The sequence below is a fragment of the Trichomycterus rosablanca genome, chromosome 26 (genome assembly GCF_030014385.1).
Source record: "Trichomycterus rosablanca isolate fTriRos1 chromosome 26, fTriRos1.hap1, whole genome shotgun sequence".
Classification (NCBI taxonomy): Eukaryota; Metazoa; Chordata; class Actinopteri; order Siluriformes; family Trichomycteridae; genus Trichomycterus; species Trichomycterus rosablanca.
Genome location: NC_086013.1, coordinates 12,023,655 through 12,042,201, shown reverse-complemented (window position 1 = coordinate 12,042,201; position 18,547 = coordinate 12,023,655). Strand labels below are relative to the sequence as shown.

Below are 18,547 nucleotides of genomic sequence, written 5' to 3'. Positions count from 1 at the left end.
ATGACTAGATTGGGAGGGAAAATGGAGAAAATGCAAAAAATGGGTGGCCAGGTGTAATCTTTATTCTCAAAAAAGGGTTATCCAATTTATCAAAGCTGTACCATTCATCTGGTGTTTATTCCCTTTATTCATTATTCAGTGTTTAAATGTATTTATTTGTTCTTAAAGTTGTAGGTCATTGAAAGAAGTCTACAGACACCTTCAGTGGGACTCGTACCAGTTTCAGAACCACTAAACTAAACTAATTACAGTTACATAAACTAGCAAACTGGTGTTTTGGGTTTTGTTTGTTTCTTTGACGTTTTTTAAATGCTTTTTGATACGTCTAGGATAATTGAATGAGCCCCAAGACAGCTTTAAGCAGACTGGAGTTGTCTCTATTTGAATATAATACAGACTCCATACTCCTGTAGGCTTTACGATGTTCATTCTGGGTGGCTTCCAGACGCACTTCTCAGAAAGCATACAGCAGCTTTGAGAATCAGAGTAATAAAGCTTAATTGCTTGCACAGAGAAACAAGAAACAATACATGTTTATAATAATAACCATATCTGCACAATTATATTTGCCAGCCTATTGTAAGAAAGCATTAAACTGCACCACCATGAATCACGCTTCATAATAATGTTATTAAATTGTAAGTAGTATGCCACTCTTGTCTAAAAATGCATTAAATACTCTATATGTTGTGTTGAGAACAATTAAATCAAGGTAAAAATAATATAATAGTGGATGATGTTGGTACTAGGCTGTATAGCTCAAACCTGATTTGGCAGTGTTGATGAGCTCTGATGCTCTCACAGCACCATGCACAGTCACCTCACCATCAGGCAAACACAGCTCGAACTCCTCCTGCGGCTTCACTGAATCTGTAACACCCGGACATCCATACATATAATTACAATCATTACAAACCCTATTTTATTATTTACTTATTAGGATTTTAATGTCATGTTTTACACACTTTGCTTACATTTAAGACAGGACAGGTAGTTACTGGTTACACAAGATACATCAGTTCAAGTTTAATGTCAAACACAGTCATGTACAATTTAGTATCTCCAATTTACCTCACTTGCATGCCTTTGGACTGTGGGAGGAAACTGGAGCTCCCAGTGGAAACCCACACAGACACGGAGAAAATGCATACTTCATACAGAAAGGACTTGGACCAATCCACCTGGGAATCGAACCCAGGACCTCCTTGTTGTGGGGCGACAGTGCTACCCATTGAGCAAATACACTATGTAGTTGAGCCTGCACTAATGGTGGAGTATTTGCAGAGCTCATAGCTCTTCCTGTGTGGTAGGTTTCTCTGGAGAAGTCCACCACTGGCAGGTAAAAATATGCATAATGCAACTGCGCATGTCTCGGTAGGAGCATGAGATAATCTTTGGCCGCCATTGACGATTTTTAAAAAAGCAGGAACACAAATAAAAAGAAATTGCTGAATACCTTCTCTGGGTTCTGATTCATAGACGGAGACTTTAGTTCCATCCAAAATGACATACTTGCTTTCCCAGCCTTGCTGACCTCGTTTTCCATTCCTGCAAAATATTGCCGGTGATTACTAACAGCACCGTTTAAATTTACAGCAGTGTTGCATAATTAAACACACACAAAGCCTTCGTGGTTAAACACCAAGTTTAATAAATGTCATCTTCAGTAAGCCAGTGTAGGCATCCTCACACTGTGTGATTTAAATGATTAAAAAAAGATTTTCATAAATGTAAGATCTTCCCAAGTTTGTTGTTTTTATTGTTTTCAAAGCCAGTTAGCATAAAGTGTAAACTGCAAGCCGGAACACAAATGTATAAAGCTTAATACACACTTAGGACCTAATTTTGTTCTGAAGTTAATTTCACGACTTTAATTTGTATTTAAGATCGTTAACCTAGAACAAATCCCCAAATGACAAGTTTACATACTGTGTCATAGTTAAATGATTATTAAACCCCAATTATGGGCTTTTTTAACTAAAAACTTCCAATCTCAGACGGACCACAGCCATGTCACAAAACGATAAAAACTGCAACACTGGTTTAATCAGTTTCTAATAATGCATGGAATGATGAATACAATATTTTTTGAATAGAGTGTAAAGTAACAGGTACATTTTGCTCAAGCATTCACTGAGATCAACTGTTTTGCAATGTGGTTCACAGTCTATCTAAAGGCTTATGTGGGCCAAGTAAGCTAGTTTTAGCAAGTTAACTTTTTTTTAAGCAACCCATATTGTGTTCATGATTTTCTACGCGACCCAGGCAACACAAAAAAATGTATCCTACCCTCTTTGCTCTGTACAATCTGGTCCCACCGTGGTTTACAGGATGTAACATAAAGCCTCCACAAGGGGGCATTCACGTACGAGTTTATTTAATTATTATTATTTTTCTCTGTGACTCTTTTTTTTTTTTTTTTTTAAACTAAACCACAGGTGCACAAGAGATTGTCAGTTTACGAATGAATTGTATTTACAAACTAAACTTCATCCAACTTAACCAAAACGGCAAAATTGCTAAATGCACCAAAATGCATGACTTGGACAATCTTGCAGTTTTAATGTGGTCACAACTTTTTTTTTTTTTTTTATAAGTAGACATAGACAAGTTTCTGGTTTGAGAATGAATTGATGTAATTGATCTCTATGGTGCACAACAATATCCTCTTTTCCAAACGCAATATATCCCGTGAAGATTATTCCTACCTGGGCTGCTTCATCCAGCCCTCTAAACGAATATGTCCTGAAGCTTCTTTAACCTGTAGAGCTGGCGAGTTGGCTTTGTCTCTGCACAGAGCCTCAGAGAAGTGGGTGGCATATTCTGGGGGCAGACCGCATGTAGCAGGAAGACAGGGGGAGCACTTAGGATGGCACAGAGTATGACACTCTAAAAGAGACATGAGTTGGGAGAAAGAACAGAATTAAGGATTATATAACACAGAAAAAACGACAGTGTAGAATTTGGTTCCTCTGAAAATGATCAGAAGTAAATGATCTGCAGAGGGGTAATGTATGTAATGCTGCGTACGAAGTTTGACAGTAAGATTGGGAAGCTAATTGATTTAAGGTATAATCAATGACCACACACGTGTGCTTGTACATACCCAAGCAGGTTGCAGCCTGTCGGCCAAAGTGCACCGTGTCCAGACAGACGGCACACTTGGCTGCTCTCATGTTGAGCCCCATGGTAAAGCGATGAGGAATGTTATGGTGCATCCTCTCCTTCACACGCCTCCCGTACTCTAAAAGAAAGTAGAGTAAAAAACTCTCACTCTGGCCTTTCTGTGTTTATTATCATGACGTGCCCATGCTGTACTAAAGGAACAAGCAAAAGCATGACTGCTGGTGAAACTACCACGTGATGGCTCCCAGTTGAATGTCATTGTTGTTATACAGAAGCAGACTCAAAAGCCTGGTGGAATAAAATCCTCTGTTTCCATTTCTATTCTCTGGAAATGTTTAAGCCAGTTCAATTTAGTAGTGATTGATCACATTTGGATAATCACTACATCAATTTAAGTCAACCAGGAATTTTTTTAGACTTACAGAGCACCAATCACATGACATTGGTTTTATCCGCGGCTCAATCCGAATATATATCATCTGCATCCAGTTATAACCACTGTTAACTGTTGTGCCACCTGAGTGTCCTCTTGTTCTGCTACCCTAATTGCGTTTAAATTCAGTCTTCAATCCAGGCTCCAACGTACCTGTACTCTAAATATCACCCATAAAAAATGACTGCACGATTGATGTTAATGATGTTAACATGCAATTCAGATGATCATTACCTCCTTTCACAAGGAAAGAAATGCTTTATACAGGCAGTATTGCATGGACATTATCACGGCAGAACAAACTGCAGTCCATGCCATCAATCCTTGTGCAGCATAACATACTTTGTAAAGAGCAATAAGCTGAGGACACAACATGCACTCCCAGCAAACAAACCATTGTATTAAGTGTTTGTTTAAGCGTATATCGAGTTCTCATTTGTAACGAAAAAGACAAAAAAGACAAATGCAGATCATTTGCCAGTGCGCACACAAAGTGGTAAGATAAGAGACTACATTTCCTACAGATGTCATTTACATGCAGAGCTCCGTGCACTGCAAGAGAAAGGAAAGAACAAAAAGGGGGTGGGAGAAAAGAATAAAGAAGCTATAACCTTCAAGCAGAGGTAAGAACAACTGCTAGAAACTAGAACTGAGTCGGTCTCAAATCAAGGCAAGAACAGTGCACTGAAAGATCTAGTAAGTAGATTAACAACCGCTGCCTTGTGGTTATTTATAAGGATCCGTTAATCTAGTATTGTTTGCTCACATCCCAATTAAAAACACTTAATTTCACTTATGTTTGCATTTCACATTCTACTTTTATTGTTCTTCACTCCAAGTCACCAGTATAAATAGATGTCTAGACTATATCATACCCTACCACCGCCAAAAAATTACACACATGGAGAACATGACAAAAATGATTACTGACAGTGACCAAAGGCTGGGTCTGAATTCTGGTTCTTATGAACCTGGTTCTTACTATAAGACACCTACAGTATCTGCTGCATCAAAGTGCCTCCACTATACAATACATTACACATCAGTGTAAACAGATGACCAAAACACATCATCAGCATAAACAGACAAATGTACTATAGAATCTAAATAAACAGATTAACATACTACATCAACAGAGTAAATAAATATCCATACGTCAACAGCAAAAGCAAATGACTAAACTGCATCACAAAACAGATGCCTGTACTACAAACCTTATATTTGAAAAAGTTAGGGCTTATAAAGCAAGATAACAAGAATCTGTGATTTATTCTTTTGAACCTTTATTCAACTGACAAAAGGACAAAGAAAAGATTTCCAATGTTTTGACTGACCAGCTTAATTGTACTTTGTAAACAAATTGAAGACATTTTGAATTTGGTTACATCAACTTTCTTATTAATTACAATTTGTAAATATTTGGGAGCATAAAACGTGATGAGGATACTACTTGATTTGCAATAGTAAACAATTCTCTACAAAATAGTTCTTGATTTTTATTAAAGTAAAGCATAAATTCTTGTAGACGTGAAACCATGATCGGGTATCAATTAAAAGAATCGAATAAAAATGTGCATCCCTAGTAGAAACGTAATATTAAAGAAATGATTATAAATATCCCTAAAGTGCATAACTTTACAAATCCACCCAACAGACCGCATCTTGCCAAAAAGACAAAAAAGCAAATAAAACAGCAGCCTCCAAGAAAAGGAAAAAAAGGAAAAGAGACGGGGAGCTAGAGAAAGACGGAAAGCAAGCAGGAGACTTACTTTCAAACGTAACCCTTCTCTTCTCTGAAAAGATCAGAAGAGATAAGAGAAGACAAAGAGTTCTCAGGACTTACAGGGACACACAAAGTGATGGCAGACAGCAACAAAATACAGACGAGGTGAGAAAGACAATGTTCCTGCCACAGATATGGACAGACGAGATTCTGAGAGACTTCCATTAAAAGCTAAAGAACTCCAAAATGTTTAATAGTCTGTTTAAATACTGTCAAGAAAACAAGACTCATTTCAGAAAAAAAGTTGCATCTAAATACTAAACAGAGATACAAAATTATTTACAATTATGTACGATAGCATATTAAAGTCAAGCCTTAATTACAACTAACTGGCCTGAATAAACTGGTGATGCGACTCACCCTCAGGCGTAGAGGTCTCCTTGCGTCTGGCTGAGCTGGTTGGGTTAAGCAAGCTGCTGGGATTTGGCTGCCGTTCAGGCGACTTCACGATGGCAGACATAAGGAGCTGGTGGCGGGCCGAGGCTGGCGTAGAGGGGGCTACATGCTCCTGGGCTTTGAAGTGAGCCGCTGAACACAAGACAGGGAATAAAAGAGAGGTTTAGAGTCAGTCTAAGAAGAGGCCAAAAATCTGAGACCACTAGAGAAAATAATTCTCTTTACTATTTCAAGTGAATATAACGTTTTCCTTAAGGTTTTATGTATTCTGTTCTTTCTCATGCAGCCCTCCCTAGTTATTTAACAAGGCTTGGGACAGGCACTAAAAGTGCACTGGCAAGCACACCTACCAATAGCAAGACATAGCCAATATGTCTGTTTAGATACCCGACTGACGGATAACACCGCTGATGGTCGTAATGGTCAGAACACACATGTCAACTCAGAAAAGAAAAGAAGAAAAATAAAGAAGCTAGTTGTTGCCTCTCACCCTCCTCTCGCATGGAGCGCAGTTCTATTCTCATTTTCTGCAGCGCCTCTTCCAGCTCCGTGCAGCGTGCTCGCTCTTTCTCCAGTGCCGCTTTCATGTCACAGTACTGCATGGGCACTGCGGGTGGACCTGGTGCCAAAGCTGTGGCCCCGTTAGTGTTGGTACCAATCTCTTCCCGTTTGCGCCCGAAAATACCCTACCAGGACAGAGCCAGAGAGACCGTTACATCATTCTGTGCATCACTTGTAAATATTGTAATGTAATGTATTGTATGTAAATATTCACCTCACTAAAGAGGATCCAATAACAATAAAGCATTCATTAATTACAGATGATGGATTTATTAAAAGAGATTGGACATCAGGGACCGTCAAGCAAGGAGAAGATTCTCTTCTTATGCTCACCTTCTTCTTCTTGATGGGCTGGTCCATCTTGGCCTGTAGGAAGTCGATGAGTTTGGTCTGCTGAGAAATAGTGCCCTCCATCTTCACCTTCTCATGAGAGTACACAGCCTGAAGAAAAGAAAATTTACAAAGATTAGTTAGTATCAGCAAATAAATAAGGGACCCGGACTGCTTTACCTGGGAATCAAACCCAGGACCTTCTTGCTGTGAGGCGACAAGGCTACCCACCGAGCCACTGTGCCGCCCCCATAATCTTGTTAAACATCTCATTTTAAAAACAAATGGTATTAAGTTAGAGTGACCTCTATGTGATCTTTTCAGCTATAGCAACAGCCACTCTTTTAAGACGGCTTCTACCAAGACTTTAAAGTATGTCAGTGGGAGTTTGTGCCCTTTTAGTCAAGAGCACTGGGCACAATGCAGTAACAAACCCCGGACAAGACACCAGTCCATCATGGGTTCTCAGCCTTCCCCCTACTCAGACATTGCCAATTTTGTTTGTATGTTAGATGCCCAACCGGCCAATAGCACAGCTGGGGATTTATATCCGGGATTCCAGCGGTAGGACCAGCAATTGGGAATTAAAAATGGATAAGCCTGGAAAATGCAGCAGTGGTCTGTTTAATTTGTATGTATCAATGCAAGAAATAATGTTGGCTATTTGCACAAGAAAATGAATGAATGTATGCTGATAAAAACTGACATGGTGTTCATATTCTGCAATTTCACCTTCACTACTTGTTATTTCTATTTCTGGATCCTCCACAACACTTTACATGAGAGCAATAAGTGCATCAATCGAATTTAAATAAAAAAAATAAAAAAAACATGAAAGGGTGTAAAAAAAACGATGAGTTGTTAACAGATCCTTAATGTTGAGTGTGCGCAGCTGAGTGTAATGACAGCCTTGATTTAAAACTAAAATGATGTTACAGCTTGTACTTACTTGGTTTCATTCAATCTACATCAATAAACTTAATTCGTCCCTGAGGAATCATCAAAAATGTATGCATCGCAAAGTGCTTTTGATGAAATGTGTTTAGAAAGTGCAGAACAGTAGAGAAGAGATAAACACTGTAACTACAGCTGAGAATAGATCACTAATAGAATGACAGAATTTGGTGTCCAAATGGTTGCACAAAGCTCTAAGTTAAAAAAAATTATTTATTAGGATTGTAACGTCATGTTTTACACACTTTGGTTACAAAAACATTTACATTTTCATTATCATCAAACCTTTCAGTTGATGTTAACAAAAAGTCTGAGGGCAGCTGTTGGAGACTTAAGTAAAACTTAGTGTTCAAACTTAAGTAAACTACAATTACAGCCTGAATCTGAAGCTAAAATTATTTTTTTTTAAATTAGTTTAGGTTTTATTCAAACATTTAATTATCTCAATCTGGACCATTGTCCTTAATAACACTTTTAAACACTATAAATGTTCCATACAATTATTAAATTATTAATTATAAACATGTAAATAAACTACAATTACAGCTTGATTCTAAAGCTAAAATACAGTTTAGGTCTGTACTAAGTGTACCAAGATGTCAACATCTACAGTAACATTAACGCTACTCACTCACACCTGACAGTGTTCATTGACTTGACTTTGGAACTTAAAATAGGGACCCAGGTACCCAAACAAAACTCAAGCAGATATTAGGAGAACATGCTAAACTCTTTCAAGCCATGACTAGAACTAAAACTGAACCCAGGTGCACCATGACTTCTAATGTTTTTACATTTCTCTTTTACATTCTGTCATGTTATTTAATAAAATGTGTGTGGGTGTACACCTGAATATTCTCGAGCTGGTACTCCAGGTCTGTTCTCTCAGTCTTGAGAAGGTCAGTCTGGTCAAGAGCTTCCTGCAGACCCTGGGTCAGTCTAAAGATGTGGGTCTTCTGCAGGTCCATCTGCTGCTGCAGCTTCCCTTGCTGTAGGGTCACAAACATACACACCAATTAGTCGGCTGTGATAGCATGGACCCTCCTGACGTGCAGAGTGCTGTAGCCACCTTCAACAGATTACAAAATAGTCTAACAGGTGTAACTGTGTACATACTTTGTTTTTAATTTGTTCATTAGTTTATGGAGATTGGGAGGAAGAAATACAGTGTCAAAAACAAATTATTTCAGGGCATTCATCCACATTTACTATATGAGCAATGTTTTGTTAATCTGTATTCTAAATGAACAAATATCTACAGAAAAGTATACATTTGTAAGCATAAACAAATAATTATTAAGTACTTTGTTTCAGAGACAATTTTTGTAATTACAGCTTCAAAACGGTGAGTAAAAAAGGTGCTTTTGTGCTTTTTGCTCTAGGCAAAAAGTCTTAAATTCTCACAGTTATGAGGGTCCATCTGATTTAGTTGCAATTTCAAAATGCATACATGTTACACGGGATGCTCTTTTATTGATACAGTGGTCTTTATTTCCAGCCAACCTCATCCCTTCTAAACATCCTTGACATGTGAAAGTAAAAAGGGCTATTTGAAGCAAGACTGCACTCCACAGGACGTCTGCACAACAATACTGAGCAAAGTGAAAACCCCAATGTGGGTGTGGGTGTGTGTGTGAGACCAACCTCCTCCATGAGCCTCTGTTTGAGCTCTCTCTCAGTTTCTAGTTTTTGCTGAAGGCTGCGAGCATTCATCTCCAACATGGCGTGCTTCTTCTCCAGGTCATTCAACTGCAGGTCAAGAACAAGGTTTAAATCAGACACACTGTAATTTTGCCAAAATGTTTGGCAGGTATTTGCCATATGCAGTTATGACATCATACACCATTACACACCACAAAAAATTATTTTGCAAATGATGCAGCATATTGTTTTGATGTTGTTTAAATGCAGCTATGCAAGAATGCCAACAGTATGTAAACACCTGCCCATAAGCCTGTTGGAAATCCGTTTTTATTTTCAACAATTCTTTATATTAATGTTTTTTAACACCTGTTAGCAATAGGTGTGGCTGAAATAACATAACTAAAAGCGAAGTTCACATACTTAAGAAATGATGCGAGAAGTGAAGACTGAAGTGCTCGCAAACATCTTTTTTCTATTCATAAGTCTGGTTTTAAAAATAAATAGGAATGAATAGAGGAAGGAAACAAATTGGGAATTGAGAAGGCGCAGGGGTGAGTCATGAGTTTTAGTGAGTCAGTGAGTCGTACAAAGCACGAAACAGTGTGTGTGCACATAGTGACTCACTGTATCAGACAAGCTTTCGGCTTTAAGCCTCTGCTCTTTGAGGGCATGCTGTAAGGCCAGGATTTCAGCCTTGTGTTCTCTCACTGCAAGCTCTACAGCCTGCCGTGATTCGGTGCTACGCTGGTCAGCCCGGAGTCGGTTCTGCTTCTCGTTGTCGAGGAGACGCTGCAGGTCACGTGTACGTCTCTCCGCCTGCTCCTTCTCATCCTCGAGGGCGGAGCGCCAGCTTTCCCACTGTCTCTCCTTCTCCAGAAGCTCGTCGTTTAGTGTCTCCAGCTCCACCACCTGCTCCTCCAGCATGCTGCATGTCGTCTTCAGCGTCTCAATGTTCTGTATCAAAAAGGGCATCAGAATGGGTTTGGAGATAGCTTTCCATCTGAGTCTAGTTTCTAGTTCTTCAGATGTGTGAAGCATGGTAAAGAAAGCAATTTGGTATAGGGCTGCTTTGCTGCCTTATGGCCTGGTAAGTTTACATTCACTGGGAACAATCAATGGAAAAAAAATCAATGAGAATTGCAGCAAGTACTATCAAGATTGTGGTCCTAATGCAAAAAGTGAATGTATGTTGATGTGCTCGTGTTCCACACCTGTTTCTGGTTGTTGAGATGCATCTCTCTGTCAGCCACCTCTCTGCGCAGTCTTTCTACATCCTGGCTAAGCTGCAGCCTCTCCTCACTCTCGTCAGTCACCTCGTCCAGCTGTTTGGACAGGTAGAAGTTTTGCCTGTTCAATTCGGCATTCTCCTGGGTCAACTGGGTCAGCTGCTCCTCCAGATCTGTGATGACCTACAAGAACACAATGCCACTCACTTACAGCTTTTTAATGTCTTCATTTTCCTTAATACTGCTTGACTTCCCAGACTGACTTCATGTATAGATGATTCAAAAGCTGCAGTATTGGAAAAGGTTATGTTAATTATCACTTGTTAAACAGTGAGCATAAGCTATGATTATTGCTATTGCAATAAAAATCATCATCATAAATGTCACTGTAATCATGCTGTTGATGATTAGTGCACCAGCACTAAAAATACTGCACTGTAAACAAAAACTAGGTCTAGGGTATTCATTTACAACAGAGATCCAAGCTTGCTCATAAAAAGACAGCTACATGAATAGCCCCATGAACTACATGTCACTTTTCTGCGTGGCTGGTTAGTGTGGTGGGGTCTCACAAAAAATTTGAGCCCTTTAAACAAGGCTAAGAATTAGTGATTTATGTAATCACAATTTCGCGCTCTTCCTTAATAATCAAAGCATCACTAAAAATGCCCGTGCCAGTGCTGTGATTTTGACAGTTTAAGTGATGACATTCACAATGTACTGCTGAGATTGAATATGCAGCTTTGTTTAATGGGGCAGTACTGCAGGCAGAGAGAGGCACAATATCCAACACATATCCTGGTATAAAACAACCAAGTCAAGTCAAGTCTTAGCTGTAAGTAAGTGCATGTATTGACTGGACATGTAATTACGTATTGACCAGTCACTCATGTAGAGATGAAAACAATAGGAATGTTAAAGTTGAGGTAATTAATGAAGTACGTACCGAGCAGCTGTCCCTCAGGGCATCAAACTTGCGCTGAATTTCATCTCTATGAGCCTGGTCAACAGAAAGAGATTCAAAATGAGCACTTGAGAGTGTGTGTACACACATGTTTGCCTAATACATTTGAGGAATTCAGGTAGGTGGTTTAAATGTGAATATTCTACAAAAAAACACCTAAATTTATCAATTATTATTATTTATCAAATGTGCCATAACTTTTCACATTTGACACATTTTATCTTGAAACTTTTCCCCAATATATATTAGATTTTGCCAATCAAAAGCAAGTTCGTCCTAAAATATGCAGAGATTTGCTCCCAGTAAAAAAATGGAGCACAAACTTTTACACAAGATTGTATGTGCATCACAGTAAGAGCAATAATCTCCTCCTCTATTCTGCATGCAAGGTTCTTACTTAAGTTTTATTTTATTTGCTTTTATTATATTGCACTTCCAACCACACAAATTGATGGTTAAAAATGCTGTAACCATTCTGGTTTATTTAATAAAAGCATGTTTTACCATACCTGAATCACTATCTGCAGACCCCTGGTTATTAAGTTATGGTAACCGTCCTCTCTGCTTTGGCACACAGTTTAATTTTAAATGACATGAATAGATAAAATAAATTGTATAGCTTGTTTGTCATGCTGAGTGTACTTTAATCAGGCTTAATAGTCTTTAAAGAAGAATGTGGCATTAGTAGGGTACATTCCGGCATGTTAGTGCTTCTAATTGCACATTTACTACCACCACTAAGACTTGAACTCCGGCCCTCACGGTGGTAGGCTAGTCTATAAGACTGGTGTGCCAGCCCAATGCCCTTTCAGTAGTAGTCTGTAGTGAGCTACCTATTTTTACAGTAGCTCCCCCAACACTGATATACATGAATGTGTTTCTCACTCTAAGAGCAGTAATTTCCTCCTCAGCCTCAGCAGTGGTCTCCTCCAGCTCGGTCTTGGCCTGCTGCAGCTGACTCTCCAGAGCATGACGTGCTGCATGCAGACTGCTGATCTGAGACTCTCTCTCCTGCAGAGAGAGCGTCAGCTCTGTCACCTGCCTCTTCAACTCCAGCTTCTGCTCCTCATGCTCCAGACCCATCTACAAGTTCACACAATTAGTGCAATCAGACAAATTAGTTTAATAATGATAGACTAACAGCCTCTGCATTTTTAGTTACCTTTCAAACCAGAAATGACGAGTCATACTTAAGTCTACACTGTAATTCAAAACAAAATTGCAACTGATTCAACAAGACGTGATCTTTCTGTGCATCTTTTCACTTTCTGCATGTCTGTATGATGTCGTTTCTCGTTTTAGTCACATTAATGAGTTTTACATCATCACAACTGTAAACAGTAAACATCTGCACAGAATCTTTAAATTTTTTTTTTTTTTTAACTGAACAGGATTTATGGTCAGCATATGGGAAGCATATTCAGGCATTAACTGTCTATGTATCTGTCCTTGTCTCTGTATATGTGTGTGTCCCTACATCAGTCATCTCTTACCTCACGAAGTCTGGCCTCCAGCTCCATTAGCCGACTCTTCTTACTCTGTTCCTGTTGGCTCATCTTCTCTAGGTGTTCTTCCAGCTTGGCATTTTGAGCCTCCAGCTTTCCTGCCTGTGACTCCAGGTAGAACTTCTGCTGACGCAGCTCCGAGATCATCTCCTCTTGAGCTTTCCTGTTTAACACAGACATAATGACCCAGTAAAAGGTCAATCAATATTTTTATCAGATTTACTTTCCTCATGAGTGACTTCCTCCACCTTTGGTCCACCCCTGTTCTGACCGAGGAGAGTTGCAGACTGTTTCACGCGTCCTGCTGACATGCACGCAGTCGCAAGATGCTTCTTTTCATGCACCAAAGGCAAAGTCTTACAGAAAGCCATGCAGACCACAGAAAGTCAGAGACTTCTGTCTATGAACTATCCTTCTCTCGTTTAGATGCCTTAACCAGCCAGCAGAGGCTGTAGCTGCAACAGCAATGAGAAACCCATTCAACCTCCATCCCTCACGCACCAGGCCAATAGTAAAGCTGAGATTCAAATTCAGGACCTCTCTCAATGGTGGATACTCAGATGTGCAACATAAAGCACTTCCCAATACAAAGAGAACCCTTCAACCTTGCCCCAACCTTTTCCATACTTCTGGAAAGTAAGCTAATTTTAAACACATAAAGCAGGTATTGTGTAAGTGTTGTCTTGTGGATAAAGAATGTCATTAGATTCTTACATGTTTTTCTGGGTGTAGATGCTGCTGTTGGCTGCCAGTTTATTGGCCTCGGAGAGCTCAGCAATACGTTGTTCCAGACTCTTCATCTTATTGTCCATTGCATTGATGGTCTATGGAGTTGATGTAAACACACAGCAAAACACACAAACAAAAACATTATTAAGTTAAGAAATACTGGTAAAATCAAACAAATGATAAAAATACTTATGATGGTCTAATGAGCTAGCTAACCACCAGTGAGATTCGAGTTTTGAATCTCAGCTGTGCTATCGTCTGGCTGAGGTGATTAAACACACGTGATGTGCTGTTTGAAGAGATGGTCAAAGCTATTCCTTATTACTGCTGCAATTTAGGCCTCTGCGGCTGGTAAAACCATGTGATTATAAATAATGGAATGCAGTATGTGATTCTCTGTACGCAATACTGATCTCTGTGCTAAAAAAGTATAACCCTGGTCCCTATTCCAGATGTTGAGGGAACTTCATAAAGTGAATACTTTTAGTTAAGTAAATATTTCAATGTAAATTCACAATGTACAGTATATCAATCATATAAGTTATATAATTACAAAATTACTCAGTTTTACTCAATGAAATTTATTTATCTATTAGGATTTTAACATCATGTTTTACACACTTTGGTTACAAGTCCTAGACCATTTTGCTGTGAGGCAACAGTGCTACCTACCGAGCCACTGTGCCGCACTCAGTCAAAGAAAAAGGACAGCAAATACATAAAAATCATCTGCAGCCAGCTAAACTTAGGCAGTTCATCCAGATCATTGCTAAAGACAAATAATTCAACATTTCAGCTCAAATCTGTTTACGAAGTACAGACAAAACCAAGTGCCTTTGCAAAACAAACAAGGCTGAGCCCACAGTCTCTCCCCCGGCAAACACAATAGCCAAAAAGCAAAATTAGACAGCTGATTAAGACTTGATTAGCTGGCAGACATGGTGAGAGAATAAAAACAAAAAAAAGACAGAGTACACATGCTCGCTGTAGGAAGAAGAGGGGGAGGTGAGAGGAGATTCTTACAGCTTTCTGCTCGCTTAGGAGTTTGCCTTTTTCACGCACTTCCTCCTCATGCTGAGCTCGCTTGGCCTCTAGCACGTCCTTATCAGCCAAGTCTGCTTTCATCTGAGCCTCCAGCACCTAAACACAATCGAGAATATATGATTTCATGAATAATGCATAGTTACAGTGTTCCATCTTAGTTTCATATTAGATTTGGAAATGTCCTTCATAAAGTTGCTTTAAAATAACAGAACACTTGAAAAGCAGTGAAACTGTTTCACTGAAACCTTCTATAGTGTTTTATTATTGTACATGATGAGTCAAATTGTTTAATTAACGGCTATAGAACAAATGCACTACCTTGATCTTGTCCTCATACAGTCTTTCCTTCTGAACAAGATGAGCCTCCATCCTCTGGGCTGTAGCCTGGGTGTCCCTCAGATTCTCCTCCAGTTCCTTAAAACAAACGTAAGCACTGGTCAGACACAAATGACATCATGATTAAGCAAGTATATTATTTATAACATTATGTTCGTGTGGTGCTGTGATCCAATGCGCTAAACCACCACCTTGTAAACCTGGGCTCGAGTCTTAGTAATGCCTTCAGCCTGGTTGGAAGCTCTGCAGATACAATTGGTCATTTCTGACCAATGGCAGGCCAGATGGAGTTTTTCTGGCATACCAAAGTAATGTCTATTTTCTGGGTGGTGGAAGAATTGAAAATAAATAGCCTGTTATGCATAACTGCATCTATTAATGTGATACTATTTTAAACAATTCAGAGAATGTGGTATTTTGTGTATGAATGCAGTTTGTTTGTCAGGTACTAGTATGTTCTTTTGGATATACGTTAATGACTTGTTTTATTTAGGTGTTCCTGTTGTTTGTGGGAGGAGGAGCACCCAGAGGGACCCATGCAGACACAGGGAGAACATGCAAACTCCACATGAAAAGAATCCTGGATGAATTAAATCCAATCCCTTCCTTCTGTTAGCAGTATGTAAGTGTGTTAGTGAAAGTAACTATGTATTGAAAACTTCAGGACAGTATGGTTGTTGGGATAAACAATAAGGTGGAAAAACACACGTATACCCTTATAAATATAAAAAATGAGACAACTGGAGCCTACCAGGATCTTTTCAGCCATCTGCTGAATCTGCTGGGATTTGGTCTGAATGTCCTCCTTTAGTTTATTCTCCCTGCGCTCCACCATCTCCAACCTTTTAACTTGGTTCTCCAGAGTCTTCCTGCCATCCTACACGAACACATGTGCATACTTTTCTTAACTATCATGCATGCTTAAAAGTAAAACTTGAAATTATGACTACGAGAGGTCAAAAAGCAGCAAAATGTATTAAATTAAATAGCAAATTTCAGTGCATTACACAAATTCTAATGACATGTTAGTAAGTACAGAAAGTGTATTGGGAAGTGTATTAGCTTTCTTTTCTAGCTTGTAACAGCCCTTTGGCATAATTCAAGTATAATTCAAGGAAGTGTGAGTTGTGCAGTGTCCTGCCTCAGTCTCACGTAGACGTCTGCGCAGCGAATCACTGGAGTCGGTTTTGCTGCGTAGCCGCTCCAGTTCACGCTCCAGGCGCTCTTTAGCCTGTCGGATGTTCTGCAGCAGCTCTGTGGCCTCTGTGCTCGCCTTCACTGCCTAAGAGTGTAACAAGCAATACACAACAAGCTGATTTTACATGTAAAAATGTAATCAACATGAAGAAGTAGCAATTTTTTTTACCTTAGACAGCTTATCCTGAAGCTCCTGGATTTTTACTTGCTGCTCTGCATTGGTCTGGAAGACAAAACGCTTTTGAACATGAGCCAGCAACACTTCACATATACATCACACATGATTTAACCACATCTCTATTTTTGCTTTCTTAAAGACATATGCAAAATTTGTGTTTATTCTGAATGTGTTTGCATTGTGTGTGTGTGTGTGTGTGTAAAAGAAAATTATAAATAATTACAAGCCAAGTATAGCAGCCTTTTGGCTTTTTCATTTGCTGGTAATGCCCGTATTGATTGGTATTTGACTGTTTTAGGCTTATTTTGAAATAACACTGGATTTCCAAAATTGGCCAGCCTAGCTAATTAATCAAACACCACTAGAAATGTACATTACACACACATGCAAATACCAGTTTCTGTGGTAATACATCTTTAATTCTGGATTGTTGTAACTGCAGGTAAAGGGGGTGGGATATTGACTGGGCAAAGTCTGTCAACAATACCAGCCTCTGCTTATTATTTAGGCCCTACATTAGTCTTAAACTCCCCTGAGTCTCTATGGTCGTTCTGCATGAATAACCGCAAATGTCAGGAGATGGCTCAGTGCAGTGCAAATGTGTGACAAAATTCCTTATATTTTAATTTTCTTGCCTGTATGAGTTTTCTTGAGTAATAAAGCTAAAAGATGAGTCAGATTAAGGTATATGTGTTTTTCTTAGAACCAAAGATGCTTAAATATTAAAAGCCGCTTTAACAGAAAATTCACAGAGGTTAAATTGTTCTCTTACCAGCAGTAACACTAAAGGTCGATTAGATTAAAACTGCACACAATATGACCCTCCTGAGAGCAACTGATGCTTTACTGAGTCACAAAGAACAGGTGGAGGTGCAGGAAGAACTCACCCTCTCCAGCTTGGTGAGAAGATCCTCTGCTTCAGACTTGCCCTGTTCTTTGGCCTGGCGACACAAGCACATGCAAAGAAAAACCCACGCAGTCATGAGGAGAACATGCAAACACCACACAGAAATGACCCGGACCATTCCACCTGGGAATCGAACCCAGGGCCTTCTTGCTGTAAGGCGACAGTGCTGCCCACCGAGCCACCATGACACCCTAACAGAAGACAGAAGCTGTTTTGTATCAGTTAGGGGTTTGAGTACACTCTGCACATCTGGATCTGTGCATATTGAAATTATTTGACAAAAATGACTTGGATGTTTTGCATCTCAATTTCAATACTGCTTAAACTCAGATCTTGCTGTGACATCTCTGCAAGATCATTAAGATTATGGTGGCTGGTCTAGCCAGACTAGTGAACGTTTGAATTCGATGATTCAATCCATGAAGTCTTCTGGGGTTTTTGTGCACTGTAATAGTTCACATGCTACAAATGTGGTACACACAAATATGGTTAAAGATAATGGGGTATTTTCTCAAAGGTCATATTAAGGCTTGTGTGTGCAGAAACAGGGTTATAATGTCTATTTATAATCTCTCACAAAGTCTGACTATTCTATATGTTCATACTGTAGGATAAATGGTGTGTAAACAACTGACTATGACCTTGCTTTCAATTACATTGACCTTCACTAATTCAATTACACACACCTTCTGAATCCTTTGTTGGTAGTCTGCAGCCCTCCTTTTGAGCTCTTCACTGGTCTGGCGTGAGTCCCGGAGCTCGGCCTCGTACAGATCGCTCCGGCGCCGGGCAGCCGACAGATCCTCCTCCAGCTGCCTAATGGTCACCTGCATCTCCTCCAGCTGAGCATGGTACTCCTAATGAAGCAGCCACATAGAAACATTTTACTTACAAAAATAAAGAATTACACAGCTATTTAGCTCCTCACGTTTCTAACGTCAAACTAGTCACTTATGCAAGACAAATACAAACTATGATGTCAGTAATATAAATTATTTATTAAGAAAAGCATTTGCATTACACTTTCACAGCACTGTATATTGTCCACAGTCACTAAAATATTGTAAAAGATAAATAAAGCCTCTCCAGGGAGTCTGGAAAATGTAGTCTGTGATACATTGCAACCACTGTAATAAAGTATCTTTCAATTTTAATGTGATTGTGTCCTGACTAGAACACCGACTAGAAATCTGAGTAGAAATTACTGTACCTGTCTGAAATGGTATGAAAATAT

The 18,547-nt window shown here is 39.3% G+C and overlaps 1 protein-coding gene across 5 annotated transcripts in view; it reads right to left on the bottom strand.

The window, feature by feature from the left end:
* cita (citron rho-interacting serine/threonine kinase a) overlaps positions 1–18,547 on the bottom strand; it is a 70,051-nt gene that overhangs the window by 14,457 nt on the left and 37,047 nt on the right. For 4 of the 5 annotated variants that reach the window (XM_062988265.1, XM_062988266.1, XM_062988268.1 and 1 more), the window contains 23 exons: positions 18,000–18,170; positions 17,294–17,347; positions 16,398–16,451; positions 16,173–16,313; positions 15,783–15,908; positions 15,014–15,109; positions 14,675–14,791; positions 13,637–13,746; positions 12,911–13,085; positions 12,303–12,500; positions 11,400–11,453; positions 10,439–10,636; positions 9,852–10,181; positions 9,228–9,332; positions 8,432–8,572; positions 6,633–6,740; positions 6,229–6,424; positions 5,703–5,870; positions 5,329–5,352; positions 3,107–3,244; positions 2,709–2,889; positions 1,457–1,548; positions 766–870 (listed from right to left, as the gene is read on the bottom strand). In XM_062988265.1, coding sequence (XP_062844335.1) covers positions 766–870; positions 1,457–1,548; positions 2,709–2,889; positions 3,107–3,244; positions 5,329–5,352; positions 5,703–5,870; positions 6,229–6,424; positions 6,633–6,740; positions 8,432–8,572; positions 9,228–9,332; positions 9,852–10,181; positions 10,439–10,636; positions 11,400–11,453; positions 12,303–12,500; positions 12,911–13,085; positions 13,637–13,746; positions 14,675–14,791; positions 15,014–15,109; positions 15,783–15,908; positions 16,173–16,313; positions 16,398–16,451; positions 17,294–17,347; positions 18,000–18,170 — 3,082 coding nt within the window. The remainder of the gene's footprint in view (positions 1–765; positions 871–1,456; positions 1,549–2,708; positions 2,890–3,106; positions 3,245–5,328; positions 5,353–5,702; positions 5,871–6,228; positions 6,425–6,632; positions 6,741–8,431; positions 8,573–9,227; positions 9,333–9,851; positions 10,182–10,438; positions 10,637–11,399; positions 11,454–12,302; positions 12,501–12,910; positions 13,086–13,636; positions 13,747–14,674; positions 14,792–15,013; positions 15,110–15,782; positions 15,909–16,172; positions 16,314–16,397; positions 16,452–17,293; positions 17,348–17,999; positions 18,171–18,547) is intronic. The other variant, XM_062988269.1, reaches the window with a different exon arrangement.